Raw genomic sequence first — 16274 nt, 5'->3', positions numbered from 1 at the left:
TGTTGACGACGTGATCTAGATTCTAGAGAGTTATTCTAGAGCTCTTTCCACAAAACAGTGTATCGATTCTCTCTGTGATAATAAAGAGTATAGATTCTTTCTTATCAATTGGTGCGTGAGCTCGGATCGAATAGAACGTGAGCGAATAGTTATGATTGAAGCAATTTGGGGATTTCGTAATTGGAGAAGAAACAGAACGCAATGATGGTGATAGAGATCGGGTTATCACTAGTTCGTGAATTGTCTGCGGCGGAGCAACACGACTCTTCACCGGCCGACGTATAGTTTGTAAACAAAATAAAAGAAATGAAGGTCACTTTAAAAATTCTTTCAAATATCATCATAGGAGGTGTGATTTTCAGGCTATCTATTTTAGTTATAATTTGCTACCCAAATCATCTCAAATCGTTATTAGAACAATTTCATTGTGAATTCTCAATTTTCCAATAACCTGAAATTTGAGAAGATTTTAATAAATGAATAATTGAATAACCTTAGATTTTGAATCATTTAAACAAATACTGAGTTCAATAAGGCAGACTTTTAATGGATTTTGGAAAATCACCAATCCAATATAGAGAGATTGTTTAAAAAATAAAAATCATCCCAAATCATAGATCCAATATCCCCCCTAAAACAGGCAAAATTCATTTAGCGCTGCGACCATCGCAGACAGAATCAAATCCTCGGCGGCGATTGAAGAAACCTTTTGATGGATCTGCTCAGGGAAGAGATTCTGAAAAAACGTAAGAGTCTAGCTGAGGAATCCGGTGGCAAGAAGTTCTTCAAGCGATCTGAGATCGAGCAGAAGAAACTTCAGAAGCTTCGAGAGGAAGAACGACGCGAGCACGAAATTAAGGCTCAGCGGAGAGTCGCCGCCGCAGCCGGTGGAGATGGTAAATTATCTGGTGATTCATCTGCTCCTGGTTCTTCTAACGCTGCTGCACCTGCGTCTTCCAAATCCTCCACATCTGACGCTGCTGCTATCGCGGACTCCAAATCCCTAACCGACGAGCGAAACATCGAAAACCTAGTTCTCCCGAGGCAGGAAGTGATTCGTCGTTTGAGATTCCTTAAGCAGCCGATGACTCTCTTCGGAGAAGATGATCAAGCGCGGCTCGATCGGCTCAAGTATGTGTTGAAAGAAGGATTGTTCGAGGTTGACAGTGATATGACTGAAGGACAGACGAATGATTTCTTGCGTGACATCGCAGAGCTGAAGAAGCGGCAGAAGAGTGGTATCATGGGAGATAGGAAGAGAAAGAGTAGAGATGAAAGGGGTAGAGACGAAGGTGACAGAGGTGAAACGAGGGAAGATGATCTTAGTGGCGGTGAGTCGAGTGATGTTGATGCTGATAAGGATATGAAGCGTTTGAAAGCTAACTTTGAGGATCTATGCGATGAGGATAAGATCCTTGTGTTTTACAAGAAGCTATTGATTGAATGGAAACAGGAGCTTGATGCGATGGAGAACACCGAGAGGAGAACTGCCAAAGGGAAACAGATGGTAGCCACTTTTAAGCAGTGCGCTAGGTATCTAACTCCTCTCTTCAACTTATGCAGGAAGAAGGTAAAGATTCTTGCTTTCGATTGTTGTTTAGGTGTAAATCATTTTGCTCGACTTTCTCTGTTAATTGGAAAGGAAATTGTTAGGGAGATTATCTCTGTTTATGGAATTGGAAATAAGCTCTCTTGACTATCTTGATCGAACTTAGTTTTGGTACGAAGACAAATGCGCAACGACTAGGTTCCATTAGTTTTTTGGGTACTTGTGATTTCAGAATAGCAAGTATCAAGCTGCTTCTTTGGTAACTCTATATGCACTTGAATTTGCCGTTGAAGCTCTGTTATCTCTATTTTAATGAAGAGAAATAAGCTGGACTGTTGGGTGCAAGAAAAGCTTCTCCTTTCTGTCTTATCAGTGTTAAATATACTCTTTAGTCTTTACACTGAAGTTTGATGAGCTCTCCTGATCTTAATCTTTCTAATTATGGCTTACAAATTGCAGGGTTTACCAGCTGACATTCGTCAAGCTTTAATGGTGATGGTTAACTACTGCATAGAGCGAGACTACCTCGCTGCAATGGACCACTACATCAAACTAGCAATCGGGAACGCTCCATGGCCCATTGGAGTGACTATGGTTGGTATCCATGAACGTTCAGCTCGAGAGAAGATTTACACCAACAGTGTTGCGCACATCATGAATGATGAAACCACTCGCAAGTATCTCCAGTCAGTTAAAAGACTGATGACTTTCTGTCAAAGACGTTACCCAACGATGCCTTCTAAAGCTGTTGAGTTCAATAGCTTAGCCAATGGAAGCGACCTACAGTCGTTGCTCGCTGAAGAGAGATTCTTTGGTGGTGATCGTGAACGAGTCTCGGAGGAGAGACTCCGGCTCATGCCTTCTCAAAGCGAAAGCTAGTCTGCCAGTGATGTTACTGCTTTGTTGTGCTTTGTACCTTTGTTGTGTTAAAACGTTAACTCTGTATTTAACTCGGTGACTAAGATTTTCGAGTCTTTCCATGTGGCGTGTAGGAACATATCAAAGTTCATAAAACGACATAGCCAAAAAATCTGGTAAGGGTAATAGAAAAATCAAATCTCGGAACCTTATTGGTCCAAAAGTTATGAGCACCTTATCCAAAAATGTTCGATTCCCATCAACTCTCTGTTGCCAGATTCTATTAAGGCATTTCATTTCTATACATATTACTTCACAAAGAAAGATTTAAAAATTTAGAGAGGAAAACAAAAGAAATTATGGCAACTCAAGCCGCCGGAATATTCAGCCCCGCCATAACCACTGCTTCCGCGGTCAAGAAACTCCACCTCTTCTCAACAAGCCACCGTCCCAAGTCTCTCTCCTTCACCAAAACCGCCATCCGCGCCGAGAAAACAGATTCCTCCTCTGGTGCCCCGGCCGCTGCTGTGAAAGAAGATGCTCCGGTTGGATTCACACCCCCGCAGCTAGATCCAAACACACCATCACCAATCTTCGCTGGAAGCACGGGAGGTCTCCTCCGGAAAGCACAAGTAGAAGAATTCTACGTCATCACATGGAACTCACCGAAAGAACAAATCTTTGAGATGCCGACAGGGGGAGCTGCGATCATGAGAGAAGGACCGAACCTGTTGAAACTAGCGAGGAAAGAACAGTGTCTGGCTTTAGGTACGAGGTTGAGGTCAAAGTACAAGATCAATTACCAGTTCTACAGAGTGTTCCCTAACGGAGAGGTTCAGTACCTTCACCCCAAAGATGGGGTATATCCAGAGAAAGCCAATCCAGGGAGAGAAGGTGTTGGACAAAACATGAGATCCATCGGTAAAAATGTTAGTCCCATTGAGGTAAAATTCACTGGGAAACAATCTTACGATTTGTAATATTTTTATTCCTATTGTACTACATATTGCTAGAACAAAAATATATATATATATATATATATATATATATATATATATATATGTGAAAAATCTTATGAATGTCGGGAACTTCCATTTATTTCCACCAAAAAGTACATTAATTTATTTTCTTTATCAAAGACATTTAATGTATGAATACACATAATGAAGTGTAGATACGATCCTATTGGAGACACATCAAATTAGTGTGCTTGCTAGAGCACCATGGATTTTTAAAAATGTTTGAGGAAGAAGAATGGTCGCCAAAATGTTTTTTAACACATAGTTTTCGCCCTTGTTAAGTTATGCTTGCAAATGTTAACTGTCGAAGTAGTTAATCAGAGAAACCGAAAACAAATGAGTGTTAAAAGAACTTCTATTTCTCATTGAAATTGTGGTTTCGTATGTACTAAGGGTAACTGGACCTTTATCTTGGTCTATATTCAACCTTAACCATGCACATAAGACATACCAATCGAGAATCGAAACACCGAATGATACCAAATCATGGTACGTGAAACTCTTTAGCTTTGATGGAAAAAAAAAGTCCATTAACTTGGGACGTCGACCATTAATTAATAGAGTATACAACTGGCCAACCATTTTGATAAATACCAATCGTAAAAATACACTTGCAACTAGGATTTTTACGATGGGTTAATATGAGAATTTCAATAAACATCATAATAACGAAGCCACTTGACATACAGAAATCATATCCCTCTTATTAGTTTCTAAAAAGCTTCATTAAGAGCACAAAAGGAATAGAAACATAGCTAGAAAGGCTGATTGAGCCTTGCACCCGCAGACATGGAATCTGCCACGCCACCAGGAGTTGTCTTCATCTCCGGACTGCTTCTAAGTTCAGCTCCAACCACCGCCTCCGCATCTTCGCTAGTCACCACCTTGTCTCCTCGAAGCTTCTCTGCAGCATCCTACACTCAGCCAAACAACAATCCAAATGCACCAATTTCAGCTTTTAGAATCTTCAACAATAAATAACCTCTCCCCTATACTTCACGTACGGTTTTACCAAAATAGGTTAAAAACTTCAAAAAAGTATTACTGTGAGAATATCTGCTATTGTCACTTTGCCTTCCTCGGATAGCGCCTGTTCGTTGGTAGCAGCAGCCGCCTGAGCCGCTGCGGCAAGACCACCTGGCCGAGTATCAGACTCACCTGTGGCTCTAGTTTCGGCCGCTTGTATCGCAGCTGCGTCTTTACGGTCGACAGGCTTATCTCCAAGCGACAAAGCCGTAGCCTCCAAAGCCTCCCCAATCGTAACCGTGTCTAGGGATCCCATCGTCGCAACCGTTGGATCGGATTGAGGGAAACCAACGCCTTGCTTTCTTACCACGTCATCACCGGAGACGCTGAAAACGTCGCGGTACTGATCATGTGGCAGTGTGTTTTCCTGATCTCTTGGCCTTTGATGCTGTGCCATTTTGCTTTTGTGTATTCGAGGGCTCCCTCTTTCGGATTTTTCTGTTTTGTTCTTATTTTAGAGCTTCTTTGGATTTTAGATCTTTGAAAAGTACTACAAAATCATATATATTTATTTAGTTAGATGTCTACTTGACACGTGGATGTGAACTTCACACTTGTCTTGCCGCATGTTGATGAGATGGATCGACCTTTTTAGGATTTTGGTGATATACAGTATATGTATTTGATTTCGTGATGTGTAATTGAATTAATTTATAGAACCTACAGTTCTCAACAAAGTACACGCCTTAATCTGTCAATTTTCTAAATCGCTTAATTATTTTATAGACACTATTCATTTGCTGCAGTAAAGAATTTCCCATTGTTTGGAAACTATACGCCTTTTAGAGATTTTAAAACTTGTAAGATTGAGCAAATAAATTCTACATAGACGGACGGAGGTATTAAAGACCTTTCACTTTGAAGAAAAGATAAATATCATTTTCGAAAGAGTAACGTAGACATCATAACGGTTACATTAATGAGATCAAGATACATCGAGAGAGTCAAAAAGACAGAAACATGAGCCAAAAAAAAGCAAATTTGGCAAAATGCAATCATTGTGTGGCTTTCTTATCATTTCTGGTTCTTTTTCTGAACTCTCTCTTCTCTTCAGAGTATTGCTTCTTCATCAAAAGGCTCGACATTGCTGCTCTCACAGCTTCTGCTGCAGCACTCATTACACTCTCTTCTATTGGAACTTTACCTTGCAATTGCTCCAACAGTTTGGTCCCTCCTGGAATATGCTCGTCTTCAAGGATTGAAGATGATTCAATGCACGAGATGACCCTAACCCTTGAAAATCCAGGATGGTTCGAACCAGGCAGGTTTGAGGCTCCTGATACCATCCATAGTAATCTTGTAGACGCACTTACAGAGATACTTGTTGGAATGAAACTTTCTCCAGGTATTTTAATCACCTAGGAGATAATTTACCCGGTTAACTCAATAATTTTGTTGATTTTACTGGACTTGCTGACAAGGGTCATACCTTTGTGATAGAGAGAGTATGTGCTGCCAAATCACAGCTTAACAAGAATATTCCTTGAAAGCTGCATTTTACATTAACAGAAACATTCAAACATCTGATTTTAAAGGAACGTATACAGGCTAAAAGATTGGACTTGCCTTTGAATTGCCACTGCTGCAAAAGCATAATTTGGGATAGTGCATATGTCGGTAACTGTGACTTGGGCCAGCGACTCACTTTCATTAGACTCTCCATGTCCTGCCTTCAATACGCACAGACAGAAATCATTTACTATGACAGTGACAGATATCAAGAATGTATATAATCAGATATATAAGAATAAATTAGCGAAAGAGGATAGAAACTTGTACCAGTATACTAACTTCACATGTGTCAAGGAGAGACCCAGATTTAATATCCCACAATCTAACCTGAAATCAACAACATTAGCAAAGAATCAAGCATCGCACTGGTCATAAGAATTTGGAGGGGAGACTTTAAGATTACTTACAGTTGAATCTCCACTTCCAGACATGAGGTATCCCTGAGAAAGCTCTGGACTGCTGACAAATGCTGTGCACGTGATGAACCTTTCGAGGATTTACGACAATGTTAAAGTAGCAGTTCAGTAAATCTTGTTTACAATCTTTAGGTTGTAAATATTTAGGTTGCAAACAAGAATATGTGGGATGGGATAACATATTTGCTTTTAACTTTCACTTACTCTGTATGTCCAAGACAAAAACTCTGTATTTCATGTGCCCCTTCTAAAGGCTTCTTGGGGAAAACAGTCACCTGTGATGGCAACCATAATCAATATAAGACCAATTCGAGTAAGAAAGGCATGACATTGTGCATTAGTGCATTAAACTAGCTTACCCTTATCTTAAAGTCCCGGTCTGCACTAAGAATATATTGACCATTTGGGGAAAACTCCTACGAACAAGAACAGATCAAAATGAGTGACATCGTAAGTTAAACTTCAGATTTTTGCTAATACAACAAGAGCGAGACACCATAGAAGAAAGGTGTTTTGACAAAACTTTATCTTACCAGACTAGTAATAATACTACAGTAGTGGGAAAGCAGCTGGGCACCCTTCTTACTAGGTAAAACTTTACCCTCCATGATTCCATCCAGCTCGACCACCCATACAACACCAAACTTGTCCGCATAGCAAACATAAGAATCATCCCTACTTATAGCAACTGCACTGACTCTCTTCTCAGAACATCTGCCATTATTATGAGTAAATTCGATTATGCAACTTAAGCTACATAAAGTCGAGAAACCCAAGTGAAAGCTTGGAGCCTCTGTGTGGAATTGAAAATCCTTGAATTCTGATACTAAACAACGAGACGCGCAATTTATCACAGTCTTACAACTATCCTACAATACGTTGTAACTAACTTACATGGTGTTAAGGCAGTGCCAAGACTCGGCAGACCAAATCTTAACGAGCTTGTCGTCGCCTGCAGACACAAAAAGCTTTCCACTTGCACCATAACGAATAGCTCTAATAGAATCCTTACGGGAAGGCCCATCAGATTCATCCACCAAAGTAACAGGACAATTCTCTCTGTCGATAAAACATTAAAAGCAATCGGTTAAACTAAACACTCTTCCCAAGTCAAAACCCTACTACCGTTCCAAGACAAAACCTATCTATAGAGCCGTGAGAGGAGTAGAGAAACGTCTTTGAATTTCGAATTTGAAAAGAGCCAGTGAGAGCTTACAGAAGATCGAATACACGAAGATCTGACCCGACAGCGACAACAACAGATTTCTGAGATGGGTGAACGGAAATCAATGCAGGAGCAACTTCGAGCTTGTTTTGGATTTCTGCATCTTCGATGAGAGATTCTTCCATTGTTGTTACACTTACACTGTGTAGAAGAAAAGGTTGGAGTTTTAGGGTTTAAAGCAGTTCGTGAGAGAGAAGGCCGCCACAGTCAAAGCTCAAAAGTCAAAACCCAATCGATTTTTATCATATTTGGATTGTTTGGATGCTCGTCTAATTATTTTCTCGTTAGAGTTCAAAGGAATGTACTCGCTTCAGATGCGCGTAAGACTGATTTCAAACATTAGTGTTCTAAATGGGTCGGAAACATGAAAACCTTTACGGCCCACTGGACTATTTAAAGATTCAGGACCATAATGTTTGGGTCTTTTCTGAAATTTTGGGTTTTAAATGTTAAAAAATCAAGTTTTAGTTTTATGGTATTTTTAAAAATATATATATTTTAATAGTATTTTTAGAAAATAAACTTAATAATAATATTTTTAAAAATACTCATTTAGCAGTATTTTAGAGAGTTCTCGGTTATTTATTATTATCACCGTACGAATATATGACATGGTTAGTTATACGCTACAGTTTGATAATATCCTTTAGAATATTTCTTCACTAATTTTTCAGTTAAGCAAATTTTGGTTAAGTGTTTCTGCCCATAGTGACTAGGGTTTAGAGGGTTCTTCGCACCCGTCATCATCAATGGTTAAAGAGACCCATCGTCTATCTGTAACTAACAACTCGTCTCCTCCATAAAGCTTTCGTCTTTCTTTTCTAATCTCTCCCGTTAATGTACAATGCTCGCTGGTTCAGCTCACGCACCAACTGTTCGATGAAATGTCTGAATGAAACTAGGAGTCAGTTTTCATCAAATCCTCGTACCAGCCGAGAAACTTCAAACTTGGTGTTAAATATTTGACGAAGGGAAACAACATCTTTCAAATAGAAGAGATGTTTTCATGGAGGAAAACAAAGCTTCAGGCTGTTTCACTTCACCAGTCTCGTTTGACTTCTTTGTTTCGTGGAATGCTTCCACTCGACGCCATTGAAGTCACAGTTACTATATCTCAAGCTTCTTTACAACATGGTTTGGCGGGTAATACTCATCTGTATAAAGCGGGGAACCCCATTGTGCTATCTACACTTCGTTCTAGTACCACGTTCCATGTATGGTCAGTCCACAGAACAGAAGCATTTTCAACCATTTCTGGATCTATATTGCTTCAAGCCAGGGATCCTGCTAAACTCAATGAAGAAATTCAAATCGCAGTTGATGAACATAGATGTGATGAAGTTTGGAGATTGTTTGTAAAACACATGCAGATGGAAGGGTTTCCGCGAAAATCTGTTGTCAACAACGTTTTGGTTTGTTTTGCTGAGAGTCTTGATTCCAATTGGCTACAAAAGGGTTACAGTTTAGTGGAACAAGCCTATGAGGAGAGTAAACAGAATCTACTGGAGAAGGAACCTCTTGTATATCTCTCCTTGGCTCTCGCCAAGTCAGGCATGGCTGTTCCTGCATCAACGATCTTGAGGAAGCTGGTTGAGACAGAAGAGTATCCTCATGTGAGTTCTTGGTCTGCGGTATTAGCACATATGTCTCTTGAGGGTTCAGGAAGTTATCTTTCTGCGGAGTTGGTTCTTGAGATTGGTTACTTGTTTCAGAATAACAGAGTTGATCCACGAAAGAAGAGCAACGCATCTTTGCTTGCAATGAAACCTAATACCCAGGCATTGAACATTGCTTTGGCGGGTTGTTTGTTGTTTGGGACAACACGAAAAGCTGAACAGCTTCTTGATATGATACCAAAGATCGGTGTTAAAGCAGATGCAAACTTGTTAGTAATAATGGCTCATATATACGAAAGAAATGGGCGGCGAGAGGAACTGAGGAAGCTTCAAAGACATATAGATGAAGCTTGTAACTTAAATGATTCTCAGTTTTGGCAATTTTATAATTGTTTGCTTATGTGTCACCTGAAATTCGGGGATCTTCAATCTGCTTCGAAAATGGTTCTGGAAATGCTAAGAAGAGGAAAAGTAGCAAGGAACTCACTTGGAGCCGCCATTCTTGGATTTGATACTGCAGATGATGATAGATTGAATCTCAAAAAAGTTTCTGGAAAAGTATCAGAGGTTAAAGAACACGATGATCCTGACATTAAAGTGGGTTCTATTCACAGTATGATTCCCTATGATGAGTTCTCTAGAGACAGGAAGTTTTTGAAACTTGAAGCTGAGGCAAAGGATATTCTTGATGCATTGTTGGCTAAGTTGCATGTACAGGTCAAATTGATTACATCCAAACACGGTGTTCTGCAGCCGACGGAAGAGATTTATGTGAAATTAGCAAAGGCATTCCTGGAAAGTGGAAAGATGAAAGAGTTAGCAGAGTTTCTGTTAAAGGCAGAACATGAAGACTCCCCTGTTTCTAGTGATAACTCGATGCTGGTGAATGTTATCAACGCTTGTATTTCTCTAGGAATGTTGGATCAGGCACATGATCTACTCGATGAGATGCGTATGGCTGGGGTAAGAACCGGTTCTTTGGTTTATTCTTTGCTCCTCAAAGCATACTGCAAAACAAACCGAACGAGAGAAGTGACATCACTCCTTAGAGATGCTCAAAAGGCAGGGATTCAATTAGACTCAAGCTGTTATGAAGCTTTAATCCAGTCTCAAGTGATTCAAAACGATACTCATGGAGCTCTCAACGTGTTTAAGGAAATGAAAGAGGCAAAGATTCCGAGAGGCGGAAATCAGCAGTTTGAGAAGCTCTTAAAGGGATGTGAAGGAAACGCAGAGGCGGGACTTATGTCGAAACTCTTGAGAGAAATCAGAGAAGGGCAGAGTTTGGATGCTGGTGTTCATGATTGGAACAATGTGATCCATTTCTTTAGCAAGAAAGGTTTGATGCAAGATGCAGAGAAGGCGTTAACAAGGATGAGAAGTCTTGGGCATTCACCAAATGCTCAAACTTTTCATTCTATGGTCACAGGGTATGCAGCTATTGGGAGTAAATACACAGAGGTCACTGAGCTATGGGGAGAAATGAAGTCCATAGCCGCAGCTACGTCAGTGATGAGGTTTGACCAAGAGTTGCTCGATGCAGTGCTCTACACTTTTGTTAGAGGCGGATTTTTCTCGCGGGCTAATGAAGTTGTGGAGATGATGGAGAAAAAGAATATGTTTGTTGATAAGTACAAGTATCGGATGCTCTTCTTGAAGTATCACAAGACTGCTTATAAAGGCAAAGCTCCAAAAGTTCAGAGTGAGTCTCAGCTCAAGAAGAGAGAAGCTGGTTTAATATTCAAGAAATGGCTCGGGCTATCTTGATTATGAATGTAAACACCATTTTGTATACTAATAACGTACCTTCATCTAAAGATACAAAGATCTATACAGAGGCAGCTTAAAAATTGACAAGGCTTTGGATTTATTTATCTTTCGTAAGATTTTGGTTTATGTACATATACACCCAAATGCTTATTCGTTAAGGTTTCCCGTAAGCCAGTGGAAGGGTTTGATCAATCGCAAATCATGTTATTATTCCTGCAAAGATTGTGAAACTGGTGGAGTTGGCTGAAATTCTCAAAGGACGATGATATGAATGTGTAAAGGAGAAAAAGTTAGTACTCAATTTACAGCTAACCTTTGATCCTGAATAGAGCACTACCATCTGAAACCTGTTGGCCTGCTTTAACTTTGAGGTCCTGTATGCTTCCAGAGGATGGGGCTTTCACAACGTGCTGAACCACCAAATAGGACAAGAATAAAACGATAATTACTTTACTTTATCTTATATTTATGGTATATGCATGCGGGGTATATGAAGAGGTTACTAACCTCCATCTTCATTGCCTCTAGGACTAATACAGGTTGGCCTTGATCTACTTTGGCTTCGTTTTCGACAAGGACCTTGACTACTAATCCAGCCATGGGGGCCACAATGGTTCCTGGAGGGTGTGATGATGTTTCGGAGCTCGTTCTGTGTTGAACACCTTCTTCATCTTCAGAGAATTCGATTCCTACCTTCTGCTTGAATTGATGGTGTTCTGAACCGTGCCATATATGGATGTGTTTATAACCCTCCTATTGCCAAAACACATCATAAGCAGCAATTACGAGAAAGAGAGAGAGGCATGATAACGCTGTGACTCAGTGAGAAGAGTTGGTTGAACGTGATGCTAATGATTTACCTTCAAGTACGTGGCTAGACTAACATTCATGCTCAATCCAGCCTCTTCAACTCTAAAATCGCACTTTCCTAATCGAGTTACCCTGACTTCTAAACTTGGAGAATCATTGCCTTCCTGTCTCGTAGAATGTTGTCAAACCATTAGAATCCCAACTATAGGACTCAATAAATTTATGTATATAAGACAGCAATGTGGTTCAGCAGTATCCTTTCCGAAAGGAATTTAAAAGTGAGTTAAATACCTGAATGAGATAGCTTCCATCTGGTTGATATATTAAATAGAGTGATAAGAGGTGAGAACCAGTTCCCTTGCATTCATTATTCCACTCTAGCTCAATGGTTTGTTTGGATTCATGATGGACCCTAAAAGGAGGATGAGAATACCATATCGATGGGAGATTCCCTGGATGAGTTAACACATTAAAAATCAAGGCATGCTCGGGAATCATATAACTTGTGAAGACGAAACTAGACTCATGTGAACTGACCCTGATTACTTTCATTCCAAGCAGAATGCTCGATTGTGGAGACACAAGCAGCAACCAATGCTGCACTATGCTTAACTGCCTTGTATGCCACTTCTTCTGCAGCTGGATTGCTTTCATCAGCAAACAGATCACTTCTATGGTGCTCAATAAAATGAGTTTCTACATTTCCCACTGCAAACTCCTTATGACTAGCAAGTTTTTGAAGGAAATTAATGTTTGTAGGTACACCTGCTACCTGCCAACAACAATACCATGAAATTACTGAACTATTGTGGTAGCTAAGAAACGATGTGCAAGATAAAGAGTCTCTTAAAAAAAATGGAAAGTTGACAAATTATAGTTGTGCTGAATCCTGAAGTATAACTTGCCACTGCAGAGAGCACCAAAACGTTTTTACGGGGTCTTAGGAAATGTACCTGAAAGTTAGACAAGCAATCCTTCAATTTCACTAGAGCTTCGCCACGATTACCTCCCCAGACAACAAGCTTTGCAATCATAGGATCATAGTGCATGCTAACAATGTCTCCTTGCTCAACTCCAGTTTCAACCCGAACTGTTGTTACAGGCAAATTCCAAGATGAAGAAGTTAGAAACAGGACAATAACATGGTGAGATAAAAAATAAAAAATAAAATATCCATAAAACGGAAAAAACATTTGTATACACAATTTTGTACTTTACCTGATGGTGAGACTGCAACAGGGCGATAATGATTAAGGACCCCAGTTGCAGGAAGAAATCCTTTTGGAACATTTTCAGCATATATCCTGGCCTCAAAGGCATGACCTGCCAAGATAATATTATGTGGATCAAAATAAAGAGCTAACAGCGGCAAATTAATAGATAAACTTTCACGGAAATGTTGTTCAGGTTTTTTTACGCCACAAGTAATATCTTGAATAATCATAGACTCAATACGAAATAACAAGTGAGAGAAAACCAAAAAGAAATTTTATCCATTTATTTCAAGGAGGAAGAGCGATACCTGAAATTGGCACCTCAGACTGGCTTATGGGGAGAGGTTCTCCATTGGCAACCCGAATTTGCCATTCCACAAGATCTTGACCAACAATCATCTCAGTTACAGGATGTTCGACCTAAGAATGATCATCAGTGTTCCTTGAGATAGCCAAATGTTTATCGAGTTAAATTTGATTTGAACATATAGATTAAAGAAGCACCTGTAGACGGGTGTTCATTTCCATAAAATAAAATTGGTCAGACTCTGTGTCAACTATAAATTCCACCGTCCCAGCATTGTAATATCCAACTGCCTTTAAATATCAGAAGGTAACAGATATAAGCGCTTCTTGTGGAAGTTGAATTGAAAGGTATCCTAGAAAGAAGCGGTTTCAAAAGACTACACAACAAATGCACTCAAATTAACAATGGTAAACTTCGATCAAATAACTCATGATCAAATATTAGTAATGCACAACATAAAATAGAGAAAATAGAGACACATGGGACATACAGTCTACTATGAATGAATGTGATATACAGAACACGGTATTGAAACACTTTTGACCAAGGTTTCTTGCTAAAAACCATTAAATCTGTAAAGTTGAAAGCAGGATTTAAAGGGATACCCGTGCCGCAGAGACAGCAGCTTGGCCTAAGTTTGTGCGGAACTTTTCAGATATATTAGGCTGCACCAGCAGAGTGACAATCAGACCCACATCAGTTTATGCTAGAAAAGACATTAAAAAATAATTACAGCCATTACCGCAGGGGCTTCTTCGATAATCTTCTGGTGTCTTCTTTGCACACTGCAATCCCTTTCGTATAGATGAAGAACATTTCCATGTTTGTCACCAAATATCTAAAAGCAGTGGAACACTGATTAAAATTAACAAAAATGCTATAAATAGAGAAAGAGCGCCAGAAACAGTAACTCAATGAATATGTATACGTCAGCAGAATATGACTTGATGCATATAATTAAACAGGACATGGCAGTAGAAATAGAAGGTAATGGTTTAAACCAAAGTTATTAGATATGTCTTCCTTCTATGCACAATAATTGGGTTTCAATGCGCCATAAAAGAAAGAGATTTATAACTTTTATTGATCTAATTTGCCTGGATATCATGGCTTTCATAATAGAAACAGAATGTGGAATTACTCGACCCACTACCTGGACTTCTATATGCCTTGGTCGAGTGATGTATTTCTCAAGAAGAATAGTGTTAACGCCAAAAGAAGCAGCAGCTTCACGTTGAGCCCCTAAAAACGAGTCAGCAAAATCCTTCTCACTTTGCACTATCCTCATTCCCTAAAACAAATAAATGTTAAAAAAGGTATTAAACTTATTAATCTGTATTTCCGAAATACACCAAAAAAGAGAAATAAACCATGTTACCAGAGCCAGTATTAAAGCTTAGATCAAATTAAATGGAAATACATTTAGCGATTTTGACTATTACAACAAGCCATCAACTGGACAAGAGGTCTTAAGTCATAGCATACCTTCCCCCCACCTCCATGTGTTGGCTTGATTATTATAGGGTATCCAATCTTTTCGGCTTCTGACTTCATATGATCAATATCTTGCTCATGGCCATGATATCCAGGCACGAGAGGAACTCCAGCAGCCCCCATTATTCTCTTAGATGCACTGAATACCCATGAAGGACACACCGTCACAAGTTATTCGCAGAGAAAGAGTAGCTTGTGAAAAGAAGCATGGAGTAATAGGAAGCCTGTGATGGTACCTTTTATCACCCATGTCTCTAATAGCAGATGCTGGAGGTCCAATGAATGATAAACCAGAGTCTTGACAGAGTTGAGCAAAGTCGGAACTTTCTGATAAGAACCCATATCCAGGGTGTATCGCCTAGTTATATAATTCAAAGAAGACATCAGCTATACAGGAAAACGATTAACCTATATAGCAAAAGAGCACCCACTTTTCATGAAAATCTGTTTCAGTTATAAGCAAGAGACATTTAATTCAACACAATACAGAGTACCAAATAAGAATATCTCATCCATTTTTTGCTCACTTGTGTTGATCCTAATCCCCTAACTATTCTATCACCACCACGGCTCCCAAGTTCCAAGTCCCAGAAAATTGGTTCCACCAAGGAACTAAACAATAGAAAAACCAAAATCACACCTGCGCACCAGTCCGAGCCGCTGCCTCCATGATAGTCGCACCACTGAGGTAACTGAGCCGAGCCGAGGGCGGACCAATCCGTACCGCTTCGTCGGCAGACTTCACATGGAGCGAATCTTTATCAGCGTCACTGTAAACAGCAACGGTCTGAATCCCTAAACGCTTCGCCGTCCTCATGATCCGGCAAGCAATCTCGCCTCTGTTCGCCACCAAAATCTTCTCGATACACCGCTCCTTAGGCTTAATCGAAGCTCCTCCGAAAGACGCGGAGCCGGAGTTATATCTCACGAGCATTGAGGAACTTTTCCGGCGAACATTCCGCCGGAGCGCCCACACCGTCATCATCGACATTGATCTCGATTTCGAATTTTTCCGAGTGAAAGAATACAAGCAAGTGTGTGACTCAGCAACTACACTGGTCGTGTTTGTAGACTTGTAGAGAAAAAAAACGAAATAGCGAGGGGCTTGTGGTCATTTAGATTTAAAAAAAAAAAAAAAACTAATCAACGATGAACGGTGACGTGGCAGACTTTATCATGGTTGGTCGTCTAATGGATATGCGTCTGATGTGCCACTTACGTTGCATCTTTACCCTCTCGCTCTACCTGACTTTGTAATTCTGTGTTCACAGGCTTTTATATTATTTAATGGGCCTATCTTTTTGTTCTTCGCCAAACTAATGGGCCTATAAGTCGCGAACATTAGCCAGCTATAAGGCCTTGGGCAGGTTCCAGCGCTTAGAGAAAAAATATTTTTTAAAAAATATTGTAATTGGGCAGGTTCGAACTCGGATAACAAAATCACACACTACTCCTTAC

The 16274-nt window shown here is 39.9% G+C and overlaps 6 protein-coding genes across 7 annotated transcripts; 3 read left to right on the top strand and 3 right to left on the bottom strand.

Annotated features, from left to right (window-relative positions):
- The first annotated feature begins 629 nt into the window (after positions 1–629).
- On the top strand, positions 630–2529 carry LOC17900289 (pre-mRNA-splicing factor 18). The gene is made up of 2 exons (XM_006305946.2): positions 630–1570; positions 2009–2529. Exons 1-2 carry the CDS (start codon positions 713–715, stop codon positions 2426–2428), a joined length of 1278 nt encoding a protein of 425 aa, XP_006306008.1. The 5' UTR covers positions 630–712; the 3' UTR covers positions 2429–2529.
- Positions 2530–2702: 173 nt separating this feature from the next.
- Positions 2703–3428, top strand: LOC17898912 (photosystem I reaction center subunit II-2, chloroplastic). Its single transcript, XM_006306372.2, has one exon. It carries the CDS (start codon positions 2767–2769, stop codon positions 3385–3387), a length of 621 nt encoding a protein of 206 aa, XP_006306434.1. The 5' UTR covers positions 2703–2766; the 3' UTR covers positions 3388–3428.
- Positions 3429–4017: 589 nt separating this feature from the next.
- Positions 4018–5046, bottom strand: LOC17898142 (late embryogenesis abundant protein 3). Its single transcript, XM_006305633.2, has 2 exons — positions 4472–5046; positions 4018–4340 (listed from the first exon to the last, which is right to left on the bottom strand). Exons 1-2 carry the CDS (start codon positions 4847–4849, stop codon positions 4182–4184), a joined length of 537 nt encoding a protein of 178 aa, XP_006305695.1. The 5' UTR covers positions 4850–5046; the 3' UTR covers positions 4018–4181.
- A 244-nt stretch (positions 5047–5290) lies between these two features.
- LOC17897357 (tRNA (guanine-N(7)-)-methyltransferase non-catalytic subunit wdr4) lies at positions 5291–7843 on the bottom strand. Its single transcript, XM_006307542.2, has 10 exons — positions 7597–7843; positions 7275–7439; positions 6914–7094; positions 6740–6796; positions 6585–6655; positions 6372–6450; positions 6232–6291; positions 6019–6122; positions 5882–5942; positions 5291–5810 (listed from the first exon to the last, which is right to left on the bottom strand). Exons 1-10 carry the CDS (start codon positions 7728–7730, stop codon positions 5448–5450), a joined length of 1275 nt encoding a protein of 424 aa, XP_006307604.1. The 5' UTR covers positions 7731–7843; the 3' UTR covers positions 5291–5447.
- Positions 7844–8211: 368 nt separating this feature from the next.
- Positions 8212–11105, top strand: LOC17897581 (pentatricopeptide repeat-containing protein At1g03100, mitochondrial). Its single transcript, XM_006306133.2, has one exon. The coding sequence runs from the start codon at positions 8604–8606 to the stop codon at positions 10986–10988; it is 2385 nt and encodes a 794-aa protein (XP_006306195.1). The 5' UTR covers positions 8212–8603; the 3' UTR covers positions 10989–11105.
- Positions 11065–15879, bottom strand: LOC17899124 (methylcrotonoyl-CoA carboxylase subunit alpha, mitochondrial). Of its 2 annotated transcripts, XM_006306790.2 has the most exons (16): positions 15457–15877; positions 15053–15174; positions 14808–14955; positions 14476–14613; positions 14065–14160; positions 13928–13987; positions 13520–13612; positions 13324–13435; positions 13020–13124; positions 12755–12891; positions 12339–12573; positions 12093–12253; positions 11852–11965; positions 11499–11744; positions 11305–11401; positions 11065–11204 (listed from the first exon to the last, which is right to left on the bottom strand). In XM_006306790.2, the coding sequence occupies exons 1-16, from the start codon at positions 15805–15807 to the stop codon at positions 11191–11193; spliced, it is 2229 nt and encodes a 742-aa protein (XP_006306852.1). In that variant the 5' UTR covers positions 15808–15877; the 3' UTR covers positions 11065–11190. The 2 variants fall into 2 exon arrangements, with proteins under 2 accessions (XP_006306852.1, XP_023645199.1); XM_023789431.1 differs by lacking the exon at positions 11065–11204 and having other exon boundaries at positions 11300–11401; positions 15457–15879.
- Between the last annotated feature and the right edge of the window lie 395 nt (positions 15880–16274).

Source organism: Capsella rubella, unplaced genomic scaffold (assembly GCF_000375325.1).
Source record: "Capsella rubella cultivar Monte Gargano unplaced genomic scaffold, Caprub1_0 scaffold_1, whole genome shotgun sequence".
Taxonomy (NCBI): domain Eukaryota; kingdom Viridiplantae; phylum Streptophyta; class Magnoliopsida; order Brassicales; family Brassicaceae; genus Capsella; species Capsella rubella.
The sequence above is the reverse complement of the archived record's forward strand: the minus strand, read 5'-3'. Positions and strand labels throughout refer to the sequence as shown.